The sequence below is a fragment of the Protopterus annectens genome, chromosome 8.part0 (genome assembly GCF_019279795.1).
Source record: "Protopterus annectens isolate FY-2018-M chromosome 8.part0, PAN1.0, whole genome shotgun sequence".
In the NCBI taxonomy this organism is placed as follows: Eukaryota; Metazoa; Chordata; order Ceratodontiformes; family Protopteridae; genus Protopterus; species Protopterus annectens.
The window spans coordinates 1,572,605,386-1,572,624,956 of NC_056741.1; the positions used below are offsets into that span (position 1 = coordinate 1,572,605,386).

Consider the following 19,571-nt stretch of genomic DNA (forward strand, 5'->3'; position numbering starts at 1 on the left):
CCCCTATTTTGACTAGGTGGGTTCTGTCAGTGAGCCAGTTTGCTACCCCTCTGGTAACATATGGATTGATGCCTAGTTGAGCAATTTTATCTGTTATGCTCGAGTGAGGAATAGTGTCAAAGGCTTTGGCCAGGTCAAGGTAGGCAGTGTGCAAATTTAGCAGACATGACCTCCTCTTGACGAAGCCAAACTGCGTGGGATCAAGTGTTTGGAGTTAGGCTGATGGGTCTATAATTTCCTGGATTGGTGGACGCTCCACCTTTGTGTAAAGGGATGACAGTGGATGTCCTCCACTCAGCTGGGATGAAGCCGGTACTCAGGCTTTGGTTGAATACGGTGCATAATGGTGCTGCATGTTCCTGCCTGAGTTCACTTAGGATGCAGCCTGGTATGTTATCAGGTCCCATGGAGGCTGTATTTTTGCCTTTGTGACAGCAGTGATTACCTGTTCCCTAGATATAAGGGGAAGGGGCAGGTACTGGGGATGTCCTGATTTACTGATGGGGGGGGGGGCAGAGGGGTGAAATTTTCACTGAATCTGTCAGCCAGCAAGTTTGCTATTTTTATGGCATTTGTATATGTGATGTCCTTGACCACCAGGTCTGAACAGATCTGGGTGCTTCCTTTGAGGTTGCGACATATGTGAAGAAGGCCTTATGATTGTCTCTAGTAGATGTGGCCAATTTGGACATGAACTTTGCTTTGGAGGATTTCACTAGTGCTCTTATTTGCTTGTTCAGGCTAAGGAGACATTGCTTCCAACTGGACACCTGCTCCTTCTTGGTATTGAACAGCATTTTTTCTTTTGTTATAGAGTTTATTTATTGCAGATGTCCACCAGACAGGTTTACTCTTACTTGCGGAGGATGATTTACTCCTGTTGGCATGCCTGATTCCATACATCTATATAAATGTTCGTATAGTGCTTTGGTATAGTTTTGGATATTGGTGCCAGTTCCTACAGAAGGGGAGGGGGCTGTGAAGCTGTTTATACCATCACTCAGGAGGCTATAATCAGCTTTGGATAAGTTTTTATGTCTGATCCTAGCTAGAGGCGGGTTGGGGGAGATGGTGACTTGGAAAGTGACCGTTTTATGGTTGGATCTTACCAGGGAGGATGATACTATAGGGATGCTGCAATGGTTACTCATGTTGGTTAGTACCAAGTCCAAGATATTATCACCTCTTGTGGGGGTATCGACTAGCTGTTCCAAGGCATTTGCATTGACAAAATTGAGGAATCTCTGGGCTTTTGTGTTTTGGCATGAGTAAGTTCTTCCAGTCTATGTTTGGGAAGTTAAATTCACCCAGGATTAGGGTAAAGAGTTAGAACTTGATAGATTTGAACAGGTCCAAATAGGCGGAATGGGCATCTTGAGTCAGATTTGGGGACCTGGAGTGTCTCCTGTGCATCATACTGTTTGACCAACAAGAAGATATGTATGTCTTTAATGTATATTGAAACTCCACCTTCTTTAGCTTTACTGCCCACAGTTTGGGATCTGAATGAATGATAGGATGAGTAACCAAGTAAGGCTAGCGTGTTTTCCACAGCTTTGAACCAGGTTTCTGTGACTGCACAGATGTCAGCATTTTCCAGGGTTAAAAATGCTTGCAATGAGCGCAGTTTCATGTTTAGACTCCTGTCGTTTAGCAGCATGACCTTTAATTTGCATTTTGTTGAAATTTGTATGTTGGTTTTATCAACCAAAGGACTTTTCCTAAAAAAAAGGCACTATGGGGGAGGCAAGAGTCTTTGCCAGATGCCTGGAGCCCAGGTAAGACAGATGTAGGCCATCTCTGACAAAGCATCGTGGTCTGTTGATCATATCTCCCCAGGCTGCCAGGTACTGAATCCCCCTAGAATGACACCAGAAACTAAGCCAGTTGTTAAAGTCAATCATGTTCTGTTTGTATTGAGGCATCATTCTGAGTGACAGCAGAATGCTGCTTTTAGCTAGGGATATACCTGCCTGGGACACATAATCAGTGAGCTCAATCATGTCTCTCTTTATATAGTCCAGAGAGATACATCTCAAGTCATTCACGCCAACATGGACTATGACAGAGTCATAACAGTACCTGTTGTTGACAGACTTCAGTGCATATGTGATATGGTGGATTCTGACACCTGACAGACAACTAGCTGTGACTTTTTCCTTATTCATCCTGGTGAGAGGCACATCTCTGTGTCTCACAGTGGAGTCTCCTATGACTAATATGTTGGGTTTATGGTGAAGCCTTAGTGGCTGTGAGACACAGGTGTGTGGACTATTCATGGTATGTGGTGAGGAGGGCAGTGGAGATTGCGTGTGTTTATGCCTTGGAGGTCTCCTTTATTTGGGTATGTTTATGTGGAGGACCTCTGCATATGTGGGTATGTGTTGTGTAGGTGTGGGTGGTGTTTGAGGTGTAGTAATTGTGTTGACAACCTTTTCAGTGCCAGATATACTGGCTTGAGGGGGAGAGAGCATGGACTGTAGGTTCCTAATGTAATTGCATCTCTCACAAATTGTGTTCCTAGGTGGTAATAGTAGATGGTTGTCCATGTAAATGAGGCAGCTGCTACACTGTCTCAGGATGCTCATATCATCTAGACTGGCAGGAGAAACTGTAGAAATTGTCCAGCCATATTCTCAGAATCTGAGGGAGAAAGGCCAGGGAGAGCTAAGGGGTGGGTTTAAGAATAACACTTAACAATTTAGAAAGGTTATAAACAAGCAGTAATAAATGCAACAGAAAAGTTGCAGCTGAACACTATAGAGAACAAGCAGCAAGTAGCAGGAAAAAGCAAGATGAAGTAACAGAGTAGTAGAAAGAAACACAAATACAGAAAAAATATAAGCAGCTGAATAAAGTGTCTTTTTTTCATAAAGTGGAAAGGGAGAGAGCAGGAACAGAAGATAATTTAAGGTTAAGGGACTAAGGAGTCTGGCCTTCCCAAATGATCTCTGCATTAGGTATAATGAGCTAATGAGATGGGACTGGGAGGAGTGTCCCAGATCAAATTTACAGTAGGGGGGGGGGGGACAACTGCAAAAGCCACCAACTTTAAGAATGTAGCAGCAGTTGGGTGGGACATATAAAATTTCAGGACAGATCAGAAAACAAAATTCGGTCAGCAAATATATAAATAAATCAGTCAAGCAAAAATTAAGACAGTGCAGATAAAATCCCATGAGTGAAGGAGCTCCCTGATCAAGCAAAAATTAAGATAGTGGAGAGTAAAATCCCACGAGTGGAGGAGCTCCCTGGTCAGCCTCAGTAAGAAGCTGAGATCCCTTATAAAATCCTCCAAAGCTAGCTATGAAAACAAAATCACCACTGATTATAAGGACAACCACAAAGCATTCTATAGCTATGTCAAGACTCTCAATGGCAACACCCAAATCTGCTCTGAGTTACACAACAACATCATAAAAATTACAGAACCAACTGATATTGCCAACATCCTGGGAGATAGGTTCAGTGCTAACTTTACCCCCCCCCCTCTCACCCCCTAAAGGGCCCATATCTATACAGGAATAATGCAGAGCCCTTGTAATCACAACTATGCAGGTAAAAGCAGCACTCTCTAAAGCCAAAAACAGCATCCATGGGACCGGACAACATCCCAGGGTGCATTTTACATGAACTTCAAAACGAACTGGATCCCCACCTAAGCACCATGTTCAATCATAGCTTCACATCAGGCTTTGTGTCCACTGAATGGTGCACAGCAACAGTTATCCCACTCCACAAAGGGGGAGCCACCACTGATTCCTGGAACTATCGCCCTATTAGCCTAACGAACCTGGTCCGCAAGGTCATGGAATGTATCATCATGGAACTTATAAACAAAGACATTGGTAACCTCCAAACTCTGGACCCCACCCAGTACAGGTTTATGAAAGGCAGATCATGCCTTCTGAACCTGATCGACTTCTTTGAGCCAGTCACCAAAGCCGTAGATGAGGGTAAGGTGGTTCACACAGCCTATTTTGACTTAGCCAAGGCTTTTAAAACCATCCCCAATTCTAGAATTATAGCTAAACTCACTAAACTAGGTATAAATCCCTACATCACAAGATCGGTTGCCAACTGGCTCATTGACAGAACCCACACTGTTAAAGTTGCATACTCCAAATCTGACTTCAAACCAGTGACAAGTGGAGTACCACAGGGTTCAGTCCTGGGACCATTCCTGTTTGATATCTACTTCTCTGAAGTACAGGCTAACACAATGTTCACAGATGACTGCAAACTCTGAGCCATAGTTGAGTCCCCAAATGATGTGGACATCCACCAGAAGGGCCTCACTGAGTAAGATGCCTGGTGTCAGAGCCACGGCCTCAAGCTTAATGCCAAAAAGTGCACTGTCATCCTCTTTGGTAAAAACTCTGTACCCATGAACTACCACATAAACGGCAGTCTACTTAATGCCAAATGTGTGATAAGAGACATTGGGACCCAGGTGGACAGTAGTCTCTCCTTTGATAATCACATCACCACAGTAGTCAGGAAATCCTTCTATGTGGCACACCTCATCACAAAAGGGTTCTCATCCAGGAAAAAAGAGGTAATTGTTCCCCTCTACTCAGCACTCATTAGACCCATTATAGAGTACAATGCTTCTTTTGGAATGTACCTCACAAGACATCTGCAGCAGCTGTAAAGGCCACAGAAGTACCTCACAAAGAGGATTACTGGCCTCAAACAGATGCCCTACACTGACCATCTCAAAAAACTCCAGCTTTACTCCTTAGCATATTGCCTACTCCGAGGTGATCTCTGTGTAACATATAAAGCTATGTCAAACCCAGAGCTATTAGACATGCTACACCTAAAGAAATCCCAATCCCTCTGAGCTACATGCTCTAGGGACATAAACCCTGTCACCACAATAAACAGGACATGCTGGAGGGATAGATTCCTGTCCCAGAGACTTCCCATATTCTGGAACAAGCTACGCATCTATGTCAAGCAAAGTTCCTCATTAGCACTCTTCAAGAAAAATCTTGATGAGTGGATGGGAAATAGGAAATAGGAAATACACCCCGGGGATCACGTCTGTGGCTCAGCTCAACAGGAGCACAGGAAAATAACTTTCTTGGGTGGCGTAAGCCAGGGAACCTTGTTGGTTAGGCTTACATAGGCCCTTGGGCTGATAGCCTAGAACCTACCTATGAACCTACCTATGAACCTATGAAGTTAAAGTGCGGAAAAATATACTTATCAGCTTTATATTTCCAGATTGTTTGAGAAGCACTGTCAGTCAGCCACAAGCAGATCCTAGCAGTGATATGCAGGAATTCACACAAAGGTAATATTTTTATACCAGCAAGACAAAAGCCAAGCCTTGAGACAACCAGATAAGAGAAAAGCTGTTAGTTTTTTACAAGTGGCTATACCCCCTAAATTCCCAGCAAGAGGTGCTGTTGTGTCTCCTGCATACCTACACATTATACATGTACTAACTCCAAGGTTGCATTAACTGATAAACATGAAAGAAAATAAACTTATTTTACTCTTAGATAGTTTAAACTTGGCATTATTTATTGGGGTGTGATTAACAACCTCCTTGAAAAGCATTTGAATTAAATCTGCTTCTTATTTTAAAAGACAAAATAGTTACTGATTAGAGCTGTAATAAGATCCTCATGAATCCATATCTGACATTACATATTAGCTGTATGCAGGTGAACCTTTGATCATGCCTTTGGACACCAATTTCCTAATCATTTGCCAGCAGTGAGAAAGTCAGATTGTTAGTTTTCTTTTTTTTAAGGGAGGGAAAGAGAAAAATGCATATGTGTCCAGTTATTGAGGTTTTAATCATACCAACCCACATGCGTACACACATACACACACACACACACACACACACACACACACACACACACACACACACACACACACACACACACACACACACACACACACACACACACACACACACACACACACACACACACACACACACACACATTATAGCTTTTTTGCTGTTGGGTGAAAACACAATTGAACTACCTAAATGGCACTCTAAATATCTAATTGTCTATCTATATCTATCTATCTATCTATCTATCTATCTATCTATCTATCTATCTATCTATCTATCTATCTATCTATCTATCCATCCAGCCGTCTTTCTATCTATCCAGCCGGCCATCTGTCTATCTATCTATCTATCTATCTATCTATCTATCTATCTATCTATCTATCTATCTATCTATCTATCCATCCAGCCATCTTTCTATCTATCCAGCCGGCCATCTGTCTATCTATCTATCTATCTATCTATCTATCTATCTATCTATCTATCTATCTATCTATCTATCCATCCAGCCATCTTTCTATCTATCCAGCCGGCCATCTGTCTATCTATCTATCTATCTATCTAGCTATCTATCTATCTATCTATCTATTTATCTATCTCTCTCTCTCTAGATAGATATAGATAGTGTAAAGAATTTTGGGAAAAAGGAAACTGTGTTAAAAATCTTCCTGGTTTAAGAAAGGTGCATAAAGTTTTACATGCCTCTCAGCACCGTTAAGCTATAGTCTCACAAAAGAACAGAGTAGCTACAGGTGCAAAATAATACTGGTGACAAGCTAAAACAGTTTTAAATGATGTAAACACTTTGCTGTCAAACGAAGTGTGGCCCAGAGACGTGGCTACTAGGTAACAATTTAATATGTTGGACTTGTGATATCAAGTCTCAGAATATGGAGAATGTATGAACAAAAATCCAGACTTGCATATATGAAGTTTGAGATTGCTTTTTCTCTATATTCTCTTTTCTCCAAGATACCCCCTTCACACTTTTCTCTGAAGCATGGTAATGTTATTCTGGGAGCACTCCTCTGCAAAAATAAATAATTTAAAGGAGAAGAGTGATGTATGATGTTCACTCGTCTTTATTTCTGGCCTTTTTTGTGTGTGTGAGCATGTGTCAAGACTCCGTATTCTGACATTTCAAGGAGACATCTAACAGCTTTCTAAAGCCATTCATTCATAGGTGAGACACTCCTTATGTCACCTATCTGTCTGGAAGCACTACATTTTTTAAGGTTTTCAAAGATCTAGAGCACATCCCCTGCCTGCACCTTTTTACCCCTGTAACTATTAGTACATCAGAGAAGCTAAAGCTCCATATAATACAAAAAGTTACGATTCGGTCTCTTCAGTCATAAGTCATTTGCAATGTCTACTTGACACAGATGTCAAGCTTTGTTTCAATGTGTTCAAGTGAATTTAGATGCCTAACAGGTAACTGTTATAATCAGAGAGTGGATCATAATACTCTATGTTTCCTGCACAAATAAAATTCGTAAAGTAGAACCACATTTTTAACAGACTAATGCTAATTTCAAATGCACATCTTTTAAAATCTAATGACTTTTCTCTAACCAATACAGCTTGTAAAGGGGGAAATACCATGAAAATACCTTTCAATTAAAGCCAAAGGAAAGTAGATAAATACTTAAAATTATTGAAAGTATAATATGGGTGGAGTGTGACTATTCAACAGTAATCACAAAAAACCTGTAGAGGCAAACAGATAACAGCTTGTTCAGAGATATTACATGCAACATGATGCTAACTAGATTGTCAAAACAAAAAAAGGGCACATCCCTGCTTAAAAAAATGTTTTGTCTATTGATGTATTTTATAGTACTAAAATCTGGCTTCTTTAAGCTAGTGTTCTTTCCTTTCCTCTGATCCAATTTCTTTTAAGATAACAATCTGCACCACTCCTGAAATATCTAGAGAATATTACTGTACTTTGAAAATGTTTTTTTTGTTTTATATTGTTTTTATTATTTTTATACTATTTCTTATTTTGATATGAAATTATTCCTCTTCCAAATAGTATATGTATAGCCAAGCCATAAATGTACACAGTCAGGACATAATAAAATCATAAAGAACTTTTATCAATAATCTTTCCATTATGAAGTTAAAACAATTTAAAATAAAAAAAGTTCAGTAAATAAAGTGTCACCAGGTTTAACAAAAAGTGATTTCTATCTAAACACAAACATGTTCATGTATTTAAATCAGCCATCATACATATATGCATTTTTGTTTTTATAATATTCACATGTCCAGCAAAATACCTACTCCTGCTTTAATGCAAGTTATCCTTACATCGCAATAAAACACACTTGGGAACATGTATACAGAGTAACCTGGCCTTTGTCATGTGTCTATGGCACTAAGGAAATCATTAAATATTGTGCAACTTATAAGCAGGTGTATGGCATCTTGGTTCAGCCCCTATCAGATGAATCATTGAGTACAATACCTACTTTGGTACCTGCCAGTCTAGGCATATGCAGCAACTAAAATGCCCACAGATGTCCGTCAGAAAACCAATACATGGCCTGAACAAGATGTCCTGTGCAGACCGCGTGAAAGTCCTACACTTGTACTTGGTCTCCTAGGGATTGTTGAGAAGCTATCTATGTCTGACCTACAATGCATCATCTGATCCTGCTCTGCTATCTATGTCTGACCTACAATGCATCATCTGATCCTGCTCTGCTATCTATGTCTGACCTACAATGCATCATCTGATCCTGCTCTGCTATCTATGTCTGACCTACAATGCATCATCTGATCCTGCTCTGATGATGCTGTTGCACATCCATAAAACAAGCAGCATCAGGATTAGCCAATCTCGGGACCTAAACTATGTCTGCAACATAAATAGGACATGTTGGAGGGAGCGGTATGTGTGTCAAAGATGATCTCTTCTCTGAAACATGCTTCCCATGTATGTGAGTCAGAGCTCTTCCCTAGCCCACTTCTAGTGTAATTTGGACCAGTGGGTGGTGAATCTGAAATTTACCCTGGTCTACTATCTATGTCTCTACTAGAGAGAGAGGCAGCCCTAAAATGCTTGTCAGATATATTTGGGATGCATGGCTTAAAAAGGCTTCCTGGGGTTATTAGCCAAGTGAGCACCTATGAATTTAGGAATCGATAAAACAAATTTCCCATTTGAGTGATATTCTCACATATTTTCATGCTATTGACTTTTATATATTAAGTATTAATTTGCTCCTGTATTTCTGCATAGTGTACAGATCCATTATTTCTGCAAATAAACTTATGCTTCAGTGCACTTAATGTTTGGTGAAAGTGCAAACAGAACACCAAGTAGCAGCTTCCAATATAGATCTAGTATCCAGACCCTTGAAAAAATCACCAGAAGAGGCTACTGCCCTAGTAGAATAAACAGAAACAGAAGCAGAAAGCTACCTGCCATGAAACAAATACAAAAAGGAAATGTTCTTAGAAATCCAAGAGAATATCATTTGCTTAGACACTGCCAAACCCAATTTCATGGCATGAAAGGTAACAAAACATTGCTCAGATCTCCTGAATATGCTCTGTCTTGTCTAAGTAATATCTGAGCTGTCTATGTAAATCCAAGGTGTAAGGAACCGTCGCACTAGGATTCTGTAGAGAACAGAGAAAGAAGGAAGATGAATGGACCGATTCAAGGATAAATCATTAACGACCTCAGGCATAAAAGAAGGAATTGGATAAAGAGACACCCTGTCCTTGTGAAAAATGAAAAAGGTGGAACTGCCATGAGTGCATGAAGTTTGGAAACCCTCTTGGCAAAAATAAGAGTCATCAACAATACAGTCTTCCAAGTATGATGTTGCAGGGAAGAGGAAACTGCAGGTTCAAAAGTGGACTGAGTTAATTTCTTAATATCAAAGGTAAGGGCCAAAGAAGGAGGATTAGCCTTTCTTGAAGGCAGAATATGAAATATGACTTTCAGAGATTGTTTGATATAAAAACTACAAGTCTGATGTGGATTCAGAGACAGACAAGTATAAATGGCTGACAAGTGAACTTTAACAGATGAATATGCCAAGCCAGAATTGAGCAACTCACACAAATAAGAAAGGACTACAGGAATGCACACAGAAAAAAGGGTGCAGGTCATGCTTGAGACACCAAATAGTAAACGTCTTCCATTTAATTACATAGGATTTTCTAGTAATGGGTTTTCTGGCCTCCTGCAAAACCTGAAGCACATCCTAAAAAAATCTGTGTCTAAAAGGAACCAAAACCCTATCACCTGAAGTGTAAAGTGAAGATTGGGAAAGTGAGAGTGAATAATATATCCCTTGTTGTGTCTTGTGTGACAAGATCCATCCTGTGAGGTACTTTGTCATGATTTAACTGGCCAGATGAAACAGAAGGAGGAACCATTGCTGCCTGGGCTAAAAAGGAGTCACCATCAAGATTTTGGATTTGTCCCACATGATCATGTGCATGCACTTTGGTAGCAGATGAAGGGGAGGAGAAGCATAGAGAAACATCCTCTTCCAATGAAAACGCATGGTGTCCACTTTCCAAGCCAGGTGTTGAGAAGTAGTAGGTCTAGAATAGGTTTCTATGACCTCTCCTACCTCAGAACCAGAAATATCCTGGAATAAAAACCCATTCCCTGCTGAGACAAGTGGGCAGGCTGGATAGTTCCCTGTACCACCAGATCCTGAAGAACTGAAGGAAAATGTGGGAGCCGAGAAGGAGGCCGAGGAAGGCCTGTGAATGGCAAAAGGGACTTCCAGGCCATAAAATAATCATGTTGGATAATGGAAAGCATCCGTGGTTATCTGTTGCCAAAAAGAAAAAGGAAAATAAAGAGACGACCTGAGAGACAGAGGAATCTGGCCAATTGGTATAAGTGGCTGAATGTCATATAGACGTAGAGTTGTCAGGGAAAGGAGATTTTCGACTGTTAGAACCCTGAGAAGGCTTGTCCAGAAAAAATTCCTAGAAGACCTCTTGCCTTAACAAAGCTGTTTAGGCTGCCTACAAACAAAGGAAGGCTTAGAATGATAATTCCTATGAAACTTAGGCACAGGAGAAACAAACATTTGTTTCAAATCCTGTATAAATTTACACTTATCCTAAAGGGTCTTAAACAATTCATCAACAACAGTGCCAGAAAGATGCTGGTTTTCAAACGGGGAGTCTTCAGATAGAGCCGGGAGGTGCAACCAAGGATACCTCCTCAAAACAAATCCAGATGCAGCTGCCCTAGAGGAGGCATCAGCAGCATCACAACTGCATTTAATAGAATGATGAGTCAACTGAGAAGCAGAACTCAAAAGATAAATAACAGAAGTCTTCCCCTCAGAATCAGGCATATCAGCCAGAACGCCCCTAAGTTGGGAAACAAGAGCCAGGATACACCTAGTCATATGAGTCTGGTAATTAACGGTCCTGACAGCTAAGGTAACAGAGGTATATAAGTTAAAAAGCAGGTAAAGGAGGCTCCAGACCATGGCTGTACAGCACATAAAACAGTTTAATAAAATAACAGTCAGGTACCAGGTGAGTGCTTTCATGGCCCAAGCCACTTCATCAGACCTGTTAGACACCAAGGACTTTTAAATATTGCTCTAAAACATGTCAAAAGTTTCTAGAAAACAATTATGGCAGTACATAACATTTTTGGAAAAATAAGTGTGAGAATCTAATGTCTGGCATTATTGACAACTTTAAAACTTTAATGGTGTGTGAGGATGGACAGGGCAGTTATAAGAGGCAAAATTATAGACAAAGGGGCTGCTGACAAGCAGTGGGATGTGTCCTTATAAGTGTGTGTGTGTGGGGGGGGGGGAATGGCAGTGCTTATACTTGCATGATGCATAGGAAGCCAGTGGTGATTACTGCAGGAAGCTACTTATTAGCATTTGTGGAAATTACCAAGTTCTTCAGAGACATAGGCTTTAACCAATAATGAAGTCTTCAACAATGTGTCTCTGAATTGCTGTTTTTTGAGATTGGGTATATCATCATTTTTGTCAGTGTACTTATCACTTTCTGAATCTAGGCCATGGTGTGTTTGGAGTTCTCTTATTTGGTTAAGATTTAAAAAAAAAAAAAAATATTATTATTAAGATGTAATGAATAGTGAGTTTCAGCTTGGTGGAGCTCATTTGTACTGGAGAACGAGGCTGGGTTCGGTCTTGGGGCCTCTGTTATTTGGGAAATACTTTCCTGAGGTACAGGCCAAAACCAGTGGGCTATGGCTAACCAGCTTTGCAGATAACTGCAAGTTGGGAGCTGTCATCATAGGTTCATAGGTTCATAGGTAGGTACTAGGCTATCGGCCCAAGGGCCTATGTAAGCCTAGCCAGCAAGTTTCTATAGCTTACGCCACCCAAGAAAGTTATTTTCCTGTGCCACTGTCCAGCAGAGACACAGAAGTGGTCCCCGGGGTGTATTTCCTATTTCCCATCCACTCATCAAGATTTTTCTTGAAGAGTGCTAATGAAGGACTTTGCTTGACATAGATGGGTAGCTTGTTCCAGAGTATAGAGATGTCCCCACAAATTATCACATTAATAAAAACATTCTAAGCATGCAGTCAGTCAAGAAGGATTTGGGCACCCAAATTGATAGCAGTCTGACTTTTGACCACTATGTTGTTTCCATTGTACAGAAAGTTTTCTACATGGCCCACCTCATAAGTAAGGGTATCTCATCCAGGGACAAGGAGGTCATAACATCCCTGTATTCTTCTCTTATAAGGCCCATTACTGAGTACAATGCCCCATTCAGCATGTACCTTGCAAAGAACATGCAGCAGCTGGAGAGACCACAGAGGTTCCTCACCAGGAGAATCCAGGGCCTCAAAAATCTACCATACACAGATAGGCTAAAATCCCTATGCCTCTACTCTGTTTCACACAGACTCCTTAGAAGTGACCTCCATCTGGTATACAAGGAGATCTCAGACCTCGCCTTAATGGGACTGCTGCATAGCCATAAGTCAAGCGCCACTCGAGTAACCCACACACGCAGCCTCAACATGGTCTGTGACATCAATAGGACTTGCTGGAGGGACAGATTTGTGTCCCAGAGACTCCCCCATCTATTGAATAAACTCCCCTCTCCATGTCAAGCACAGTAATTTTTTACCCCTTTTTAAGCACAATCAGGATAACTGGATGGGAAATAGATAATACATCCCTGGGATTCCACCCATGTCCCTGCTGGACAGGAGCATTGGGTGCTGATTTGTCTATGCATGGGCTAAACTTTTGGCTAGGCTTATAAGGGCCTCAGAGCCAATAGCCTAGTAACTTCCTAAGATCCTATGATCCTATGGTAGAGAAACTTCATACAATTTATAATCCTATGATTATTAAAAAAAGCTGAATTGCATGTATTATTAAAGCTAATACCGAAAGTCATATCAGTAGCTTATCACTGTCAAAACATCGTTAAATGTTTTATCTAACAGTTGGCACAGAGGATTATTGCTCTGACAGGTTAACAAGCTGCTTGTATTCCAGACTACAAGGTTTGATTCCTTCCACCTCCATTTACCTACTGTGCAACTCTGAGCAAGTCACATAAGCAGGCAGCGATAGCAAGTTACCCTTGATAAAGAAAACACTTTTTGTTCTAGGGCTAACTTGGTTAACAAATAAATAACATAAAAAGCTGGACTTAACACAGGCAATCGGTGCCTTAGTTCTTATTAACCTGCACCACATCAGCACCAAACAAAGATTCCTAGGGATCTGTGGAAAAGGAGCAAAGATGGTATAAAACCCAAACATGAAAAAAAAATACAGAAATCTACTTTTTTCCATTTATGCAGGGTGGTAAGCTCCCCCTGCACTCCCACACCCCCTGCAAATTATATATACCAACTCCAAGATTGCACTACAGTGAAGAAAAGGATAAATGTTCCAATCCTCGCTTTAGCACAACCTCCATTCAAAAGCTTTGAGCTTTAAAAAACTCAATCATATGGTCTCTACCATATGAATTTCGAGTTTCTGAAAAACTCGATCAATGGGTAGGGATACATTTAATGATATCCTCTTACATGCTGACAAATATCTTAGTGTATAATTTAGTCAATGGTATAGTCTGTCTAGCCTGTCAGATGGCAAAGCAAGTTTCCTTTGCAGCTACCTTTTTGCGTGGTATTCTCACTACTACAGTCTCACAGACTGGTTACAGTCTGCATGTAAGTAACCCAAACCCCAACACACTCAGAAGAGATAAAAGCACGGAAGTTGGGGGCTAGTCTACGTGACTCAGACAACACTAGCAATCAGTACAGAAGAGTGAGAGTCAAACAAACAATTTACAGATGAATTTTTGGATTTCAAAACAAGCTGCATTTAATGCACGGAGACGGGCGAATGCTGTGTATGGTTGTGAACTTTATGCAGAATTCACTGAGAGAAGTAATTTTGGAATACAAGAAAGTGTTAACAGTTCTTGACTTTTAGCTCTGCTACCAGCTACATGTTGTGTAACTTGAAGAAAGTCACTTCAACTCTCAAACATAAGACGGTGCATTTTCTCAAAGACTTCAAAATGAAAACATCAGCCTAAGGTTTACTTGAAAACAACATGCCATATATATGTATGTATCTTTTCTCAGTTAGCCATGGTGAAACTTTAAAAAGCAATGAAACTTCAATTAAACTTATTATTATTGTTCTCAAAGTTGGAACAAGCTCACAGAAAATGACTAACAATAATTAATATAGTCAATAACTGCTGTCAATATATAATATTTTCACTTAGCTAGACATTTGCGATAACAGCGGTAAATAGCTGCTTTGTATTATGCCGTATCTGGAATGTGATGAGAGTATATATAACCTCTCTGAACTTTGTAACCATTCTGTCAAACATTTCAGTAAACACAGTGGTAAACACATCTGCATTTTGCAACTATCTAATCATAATCCCTGTCTCTGCATGAAACAAGAAATACAGCAGTTTACCCCCTAAAAATGCCACGCTGCAATGTCTTACATCGCAGACTACCAGTTATGGAAATGAAATTAATGAAATATTTTCCATCCTTGTTTTTATGTACTAAACATACATTTATTGCATTAATAATAATTATAATATAAAAATTGAACAAGGGGCAATGTTAAATCATTGCTTATGAGTAATTGAGCTAAATGCAGTTAATTAGAACACTGAATAAAAAGAGAAGGAAACAAAAGCCATCTAATAACAGTTGTACGTTACCACTGCGATTATGTTAGCACTCATTTCAATTCACCCCTGATGTAATGTGCCTTTGGCTTTACCTTTTGCAACACTACAACTCCAGAGGCTGTTTAACTAGAATGTTAATACTGCACGGCCTTTCCTTGCTGATGAACTAATGAGAGTGACATTTATGTACTCACCATTCACCGTAAGGTGCACCCAGCTGCCATTGTGAAAGGTGTCGTACTGATGGTCCAACATGAGAACTTTACATTCATACCACCCCTGGTCCTCAGATCGCACCTGCTCAATCCGCAGAGAAGCCTTGTCATACAAACTTGCCCGGCCTGCAGAAGAAACAAAGAACACAATTAGAGGCTATAATAAATATAAGAAAAACAGTGAGGGGTAATTTAGCTACCACTGACTTTGTTTAAAGCATAAACTTGATTCAATAATAGTAAATTTCATATCTAAGAGGAAAACTGCATTGTCTCTTAAAGGAAAATAACCCCAAAACAGAAAAACTATTTTCATCTTACCTTGATTTTCTATGTACCATTAATGCATCAGTTTTATTATACTTGCATTTTATATACATTAAGATGGCATTGTGAGGACAGTACTATACTGATTTGATTCTATTTGTCAGCCTCTTTGTCATCCTCTCACAACATAGTTTGGTACCTACAATGTGACCCCACCCTAAGCATCAAAAAGAGAATCCCCTTACCCCCAGTTTAGTTATTGTGATGGTGCTCTGCTTCATTGGCTTTTTTGAATAGTCCATGGAAATCATGTCAGTAATTCTTTTAACTGAATTAGTCTCACACCTGTGCTTCCTATAATCAAAATGTTTCCTGAGACATTTTCATTTTCTTCAGCACAAAACAAAGGAAAAATGCAGGGTTTTGTCACATTTCTTAAAAAAGCCAACACCTTCCTCATTACACTCGCTTGCGTGAATATTTTCACCTCTGTTCATTCATCAATAAATAAAAGCTGACACTTTTAAGAGATAATAAGGAAATTACATCTGCATAGAGCTTTTGATCATGTGCTTATTTTTTTTAAATCATAAAGATATCTTTAGTAGAAGCAATTTTCAAAATATTAACAAACAGTGTAGTCGTCATGCCTGTTACGCTTTGCACTCCACGCTGATTACGGATAGTCTCTATCGTTAGTTACGTTTTCATTACATGTATACATATATCTACCTACAAATGTGTTTACAGTCATATTGTTTAAACAATTTATCCACACACATTTGTTTTTAAGGTATACCCTAATCTTAATCATATAATTTCATGCAGTCTTTATACCCTTATTTTTGTGGGTTTAAAAGTAAACTAGCCCTCTAAATTATAATACATCCATTATAAATATACACATTCTGACCTGTTATGACAAAATATAGGTTAGTATCAGCTTTTATATGTTGAAGCTGGTTGCCAACCCCTCAATTACATTCAAATGGATTTGAACCTTTTAGTTGTGTCCTAGTTATTCAGATATGTGGATCCTGGGCTATAACCCAGTTATTGATTTAGAAGTCATTAACCCTATAAACCTCAATAAAGCAAATTCTCAATGTAAATTTCCAACTGACTTCTATCTCTTTGACCTTACTGTCACTTCTGTTTCCACTAACTCCTCATAAGTTTATTCCTCCAGCAAAATTCCTGCTCTGTCTTCTATAGTTATCTCCACTTTGTTACACATTCCTGTTATCTCTACATCACTTAAATATACATACAAGTCACATTTCCTCACCTGCTCTCTGCTTTCTACTCTTACCACCTCCTCTCTGCTTTCGATTCATATCTCCCACACCTTCTATCTCTTATTTCTCCTTACCATAAATGTAAAATTGGAATTAGACATTTAAACATAACAGTATATGACAGTTAACATGTATTAGTATGTAATGACTGTATTTTACTTATTGTTATTTCTAATACCTTCTGTTCAGTTATATAGGGTAGTTTTAAGCTTTGCATTTTTCTCTGTTTAATAAATCTGCCTATTTTGTAGCCACAACTTTTCTCCTCAGACATCTGCTGAAAAGGGGCTACCATAACCTAATCAGACTAGTGTGGTCAACAAAAGCCATAAATAAATAAATAAATGTCATGCAGACTGAGACAAATTCCTCTCTGAAACAATCTATGATATGATTAGGGAAAAAAGAGACAAAACTGATTTGTGAAAAAAGTAGACATAAAACATGAAGAGTACTTAATGCTTTTTTATTCAAAACAACATACAAGTAATATCACAGGGAGAAAAATAACTCAGGATAAGATTTTTTACATTGTCGGCTGGAGTTTTCCTTTAATATGCATGCAGTATATTTTTTCCCAATCACCACAAGTCCCCGCTGATTATTCAGCTGAGATGTTTTATCCTAGTACCCCAGCTTAAAGTCTAATGAATGCGTAGGCCATGAAGCGATTTTGGCATGGAATTATTTCACCAAGTTTTCCTGCTTTTTTGGGCTCACCAATGAGAAATAAACAACAAAGGCAAGCATTCATACCTTCAGTCCTTCCCCTCTCAAGAGTGCTCCCATCTTAATTTTTCATACACAGAAAACACAGTACAGTACATAGTCAGCCTGTCATCACAAAGGGAAACAACCTGACTCTTACTTTGGAAGGCTGAGTGTGAGATGCTCCCACCATTATCAGTTAAGGATTGCTGAGAAAAGTGATGGACTGAGCTTTATTTTGGAAGGTATTCTCTGTAAATGGGAAGAGGACCTCCTTCAACATGGAATGGCTTTGGCTGTGTCAGGAATAATGTTTATGTACACAAGCCTGCATTGTGAGTAAGTGAGTAGGAGTGACTATGTATCTATGTCGTAACTATAAAAACATTCATTCTGTGACACTAAAACTAGGAGAAAGAAAGGGAAAGATTTAATTGTGAAATTGTCACAGCTGGGTGTTGGGCTATCTCACAGCTGTACATCTTAGATGCAAAGGAAGCAATACCAGCAGCATGTGTCATAAAACGGAGACATTGTCTCCCTCCTCTCCCAGGTTAATAGAACAATTTCCGAGGATTCCTACTTATGCCATAGTACTTTTGCAACACTCAGCATTCCACTGGAGAAGGAGAAAAGGCAGTTAATTACAACAGAAAACCCTGTGCATACTGCTGTATTCATAGTTTACTTGCCTTTCTAGTCCAGAATGAAATGAAATGACAAGCACCAGGTATTGAATTCTGCCCTTTACTATCCAAGGAAATACAACAAGCTACAAATAACCGAAGTCTTCTCTTTGTAATCCCTTCTCTACACCAATGCAAGCCTGTCACCCAACCTAGACCACTAACATTGCAGACGGCCACTTCATCATCACACTAACTACCAGGTTTCCATAGCACTAACTGTATACTTCCATCACACCAACAGCCTGCTTTCCATAGCACTAACTGTATACTTCCATCACACCAACAGCCTGTTTTCCATAGCACTAACTGTATACTTCCATCACACCAACAGCCTGTTTTCCATAGCACTAATTGTATACTTCCATCACACCAACAGCCTGTTTTCCATAGCACTAACTGTATACTTCCATCACACCAACAGCCTGTTTTCCATAGCACTAACTGCATACTTCCATCACACCAACAGCCTGTTTTCCATAGCACTAACTGCATACTTCCATCACACCAACAGCCTGTTTTCCATAGCACTAACTGCATACTTCCATCACACCAACAGCCTGTTTTCCATAGCACTAACTGCATACTTCCATCACACCAACAGCCTGCTTTCCATAGCACTAATTGTATACTTCCATCACACCAACAGCCTGCTTTCCATAGCACTAACTGTATACTTCCATCACACCAACAGCCTGTTTTCCATAGCACTAACTGTATACTTCCATCACACCAACAGCCTGTTTTCCATAGCACTAACTGCATACTTCCATCACACCAACAGCCTGTTTTCCATAGCACTAACTGCATACTTCCATCACACCAACAGCCTGTTTTCCATAGCACTAACTGTATACTTCCATCACACCAACAGCCTGTTTTCCATAGCACTAACTGTATACTTCCATCACACCAACAGCCTGCTTTCCATAGCACTAACTGCATACTTCCATCACACCAACAGCCTGCTTTCCATAGCACTAACTGCATACTTCCATCACACCAACAGCCTGTTTTCCATAGCACTAACTGTATACTTCCATCACACCAACAGCCTGTTTTCCATAGCACTAACTGTATACTTCCATCACACCAACAGCCTGTTTTCCATAGCACTAACTGCATACTTCCATCACACCAACAGCCTGCTTTCCATAGCACTAACTGCATACTTCCATCACACCAACAGCCTGTTTTCCATAGCACTAACTGCATACTTCCATCACACCAACAGCCTGTTTTCCATAGCACTAACTGCATACTTCCATCACACCAACAGCCTGTTTTCCATAGCACTAACTGTATACTTCCATCACACCAACAGCCTGTTTTCCATAGCACTAACTGTATACTTCCATCACACCAACAGCCTGTTTTCCATAGCACTAACTGC

At 39.8% G+C, this 19,571-nt stretch overlaps 1 protein-coding gene across 1 annotated transcript in view; it reads right to left on the minus strand.

Annotated features, from left to right (window-relative positions):
* The window catches only part of IGSF9B (immunoglobulin superfamily member 9B), a 3,189,659-nt gene that overhangs the window by 2,206,148 nt on the left and 963,940 nt on the right, over positions 1-19,571 (minus strand). The window contains exon 3 of the mRNA XM_044081131.1: positions 15,199-15,345. Within this exon, the coding sequence (XP_043937066.1) occupies positions 15,199-15,345 (147 nt within the window). The remainder of the gene's footprint in view (positions 1-15,198; positions 15,346-19,571) is intronic.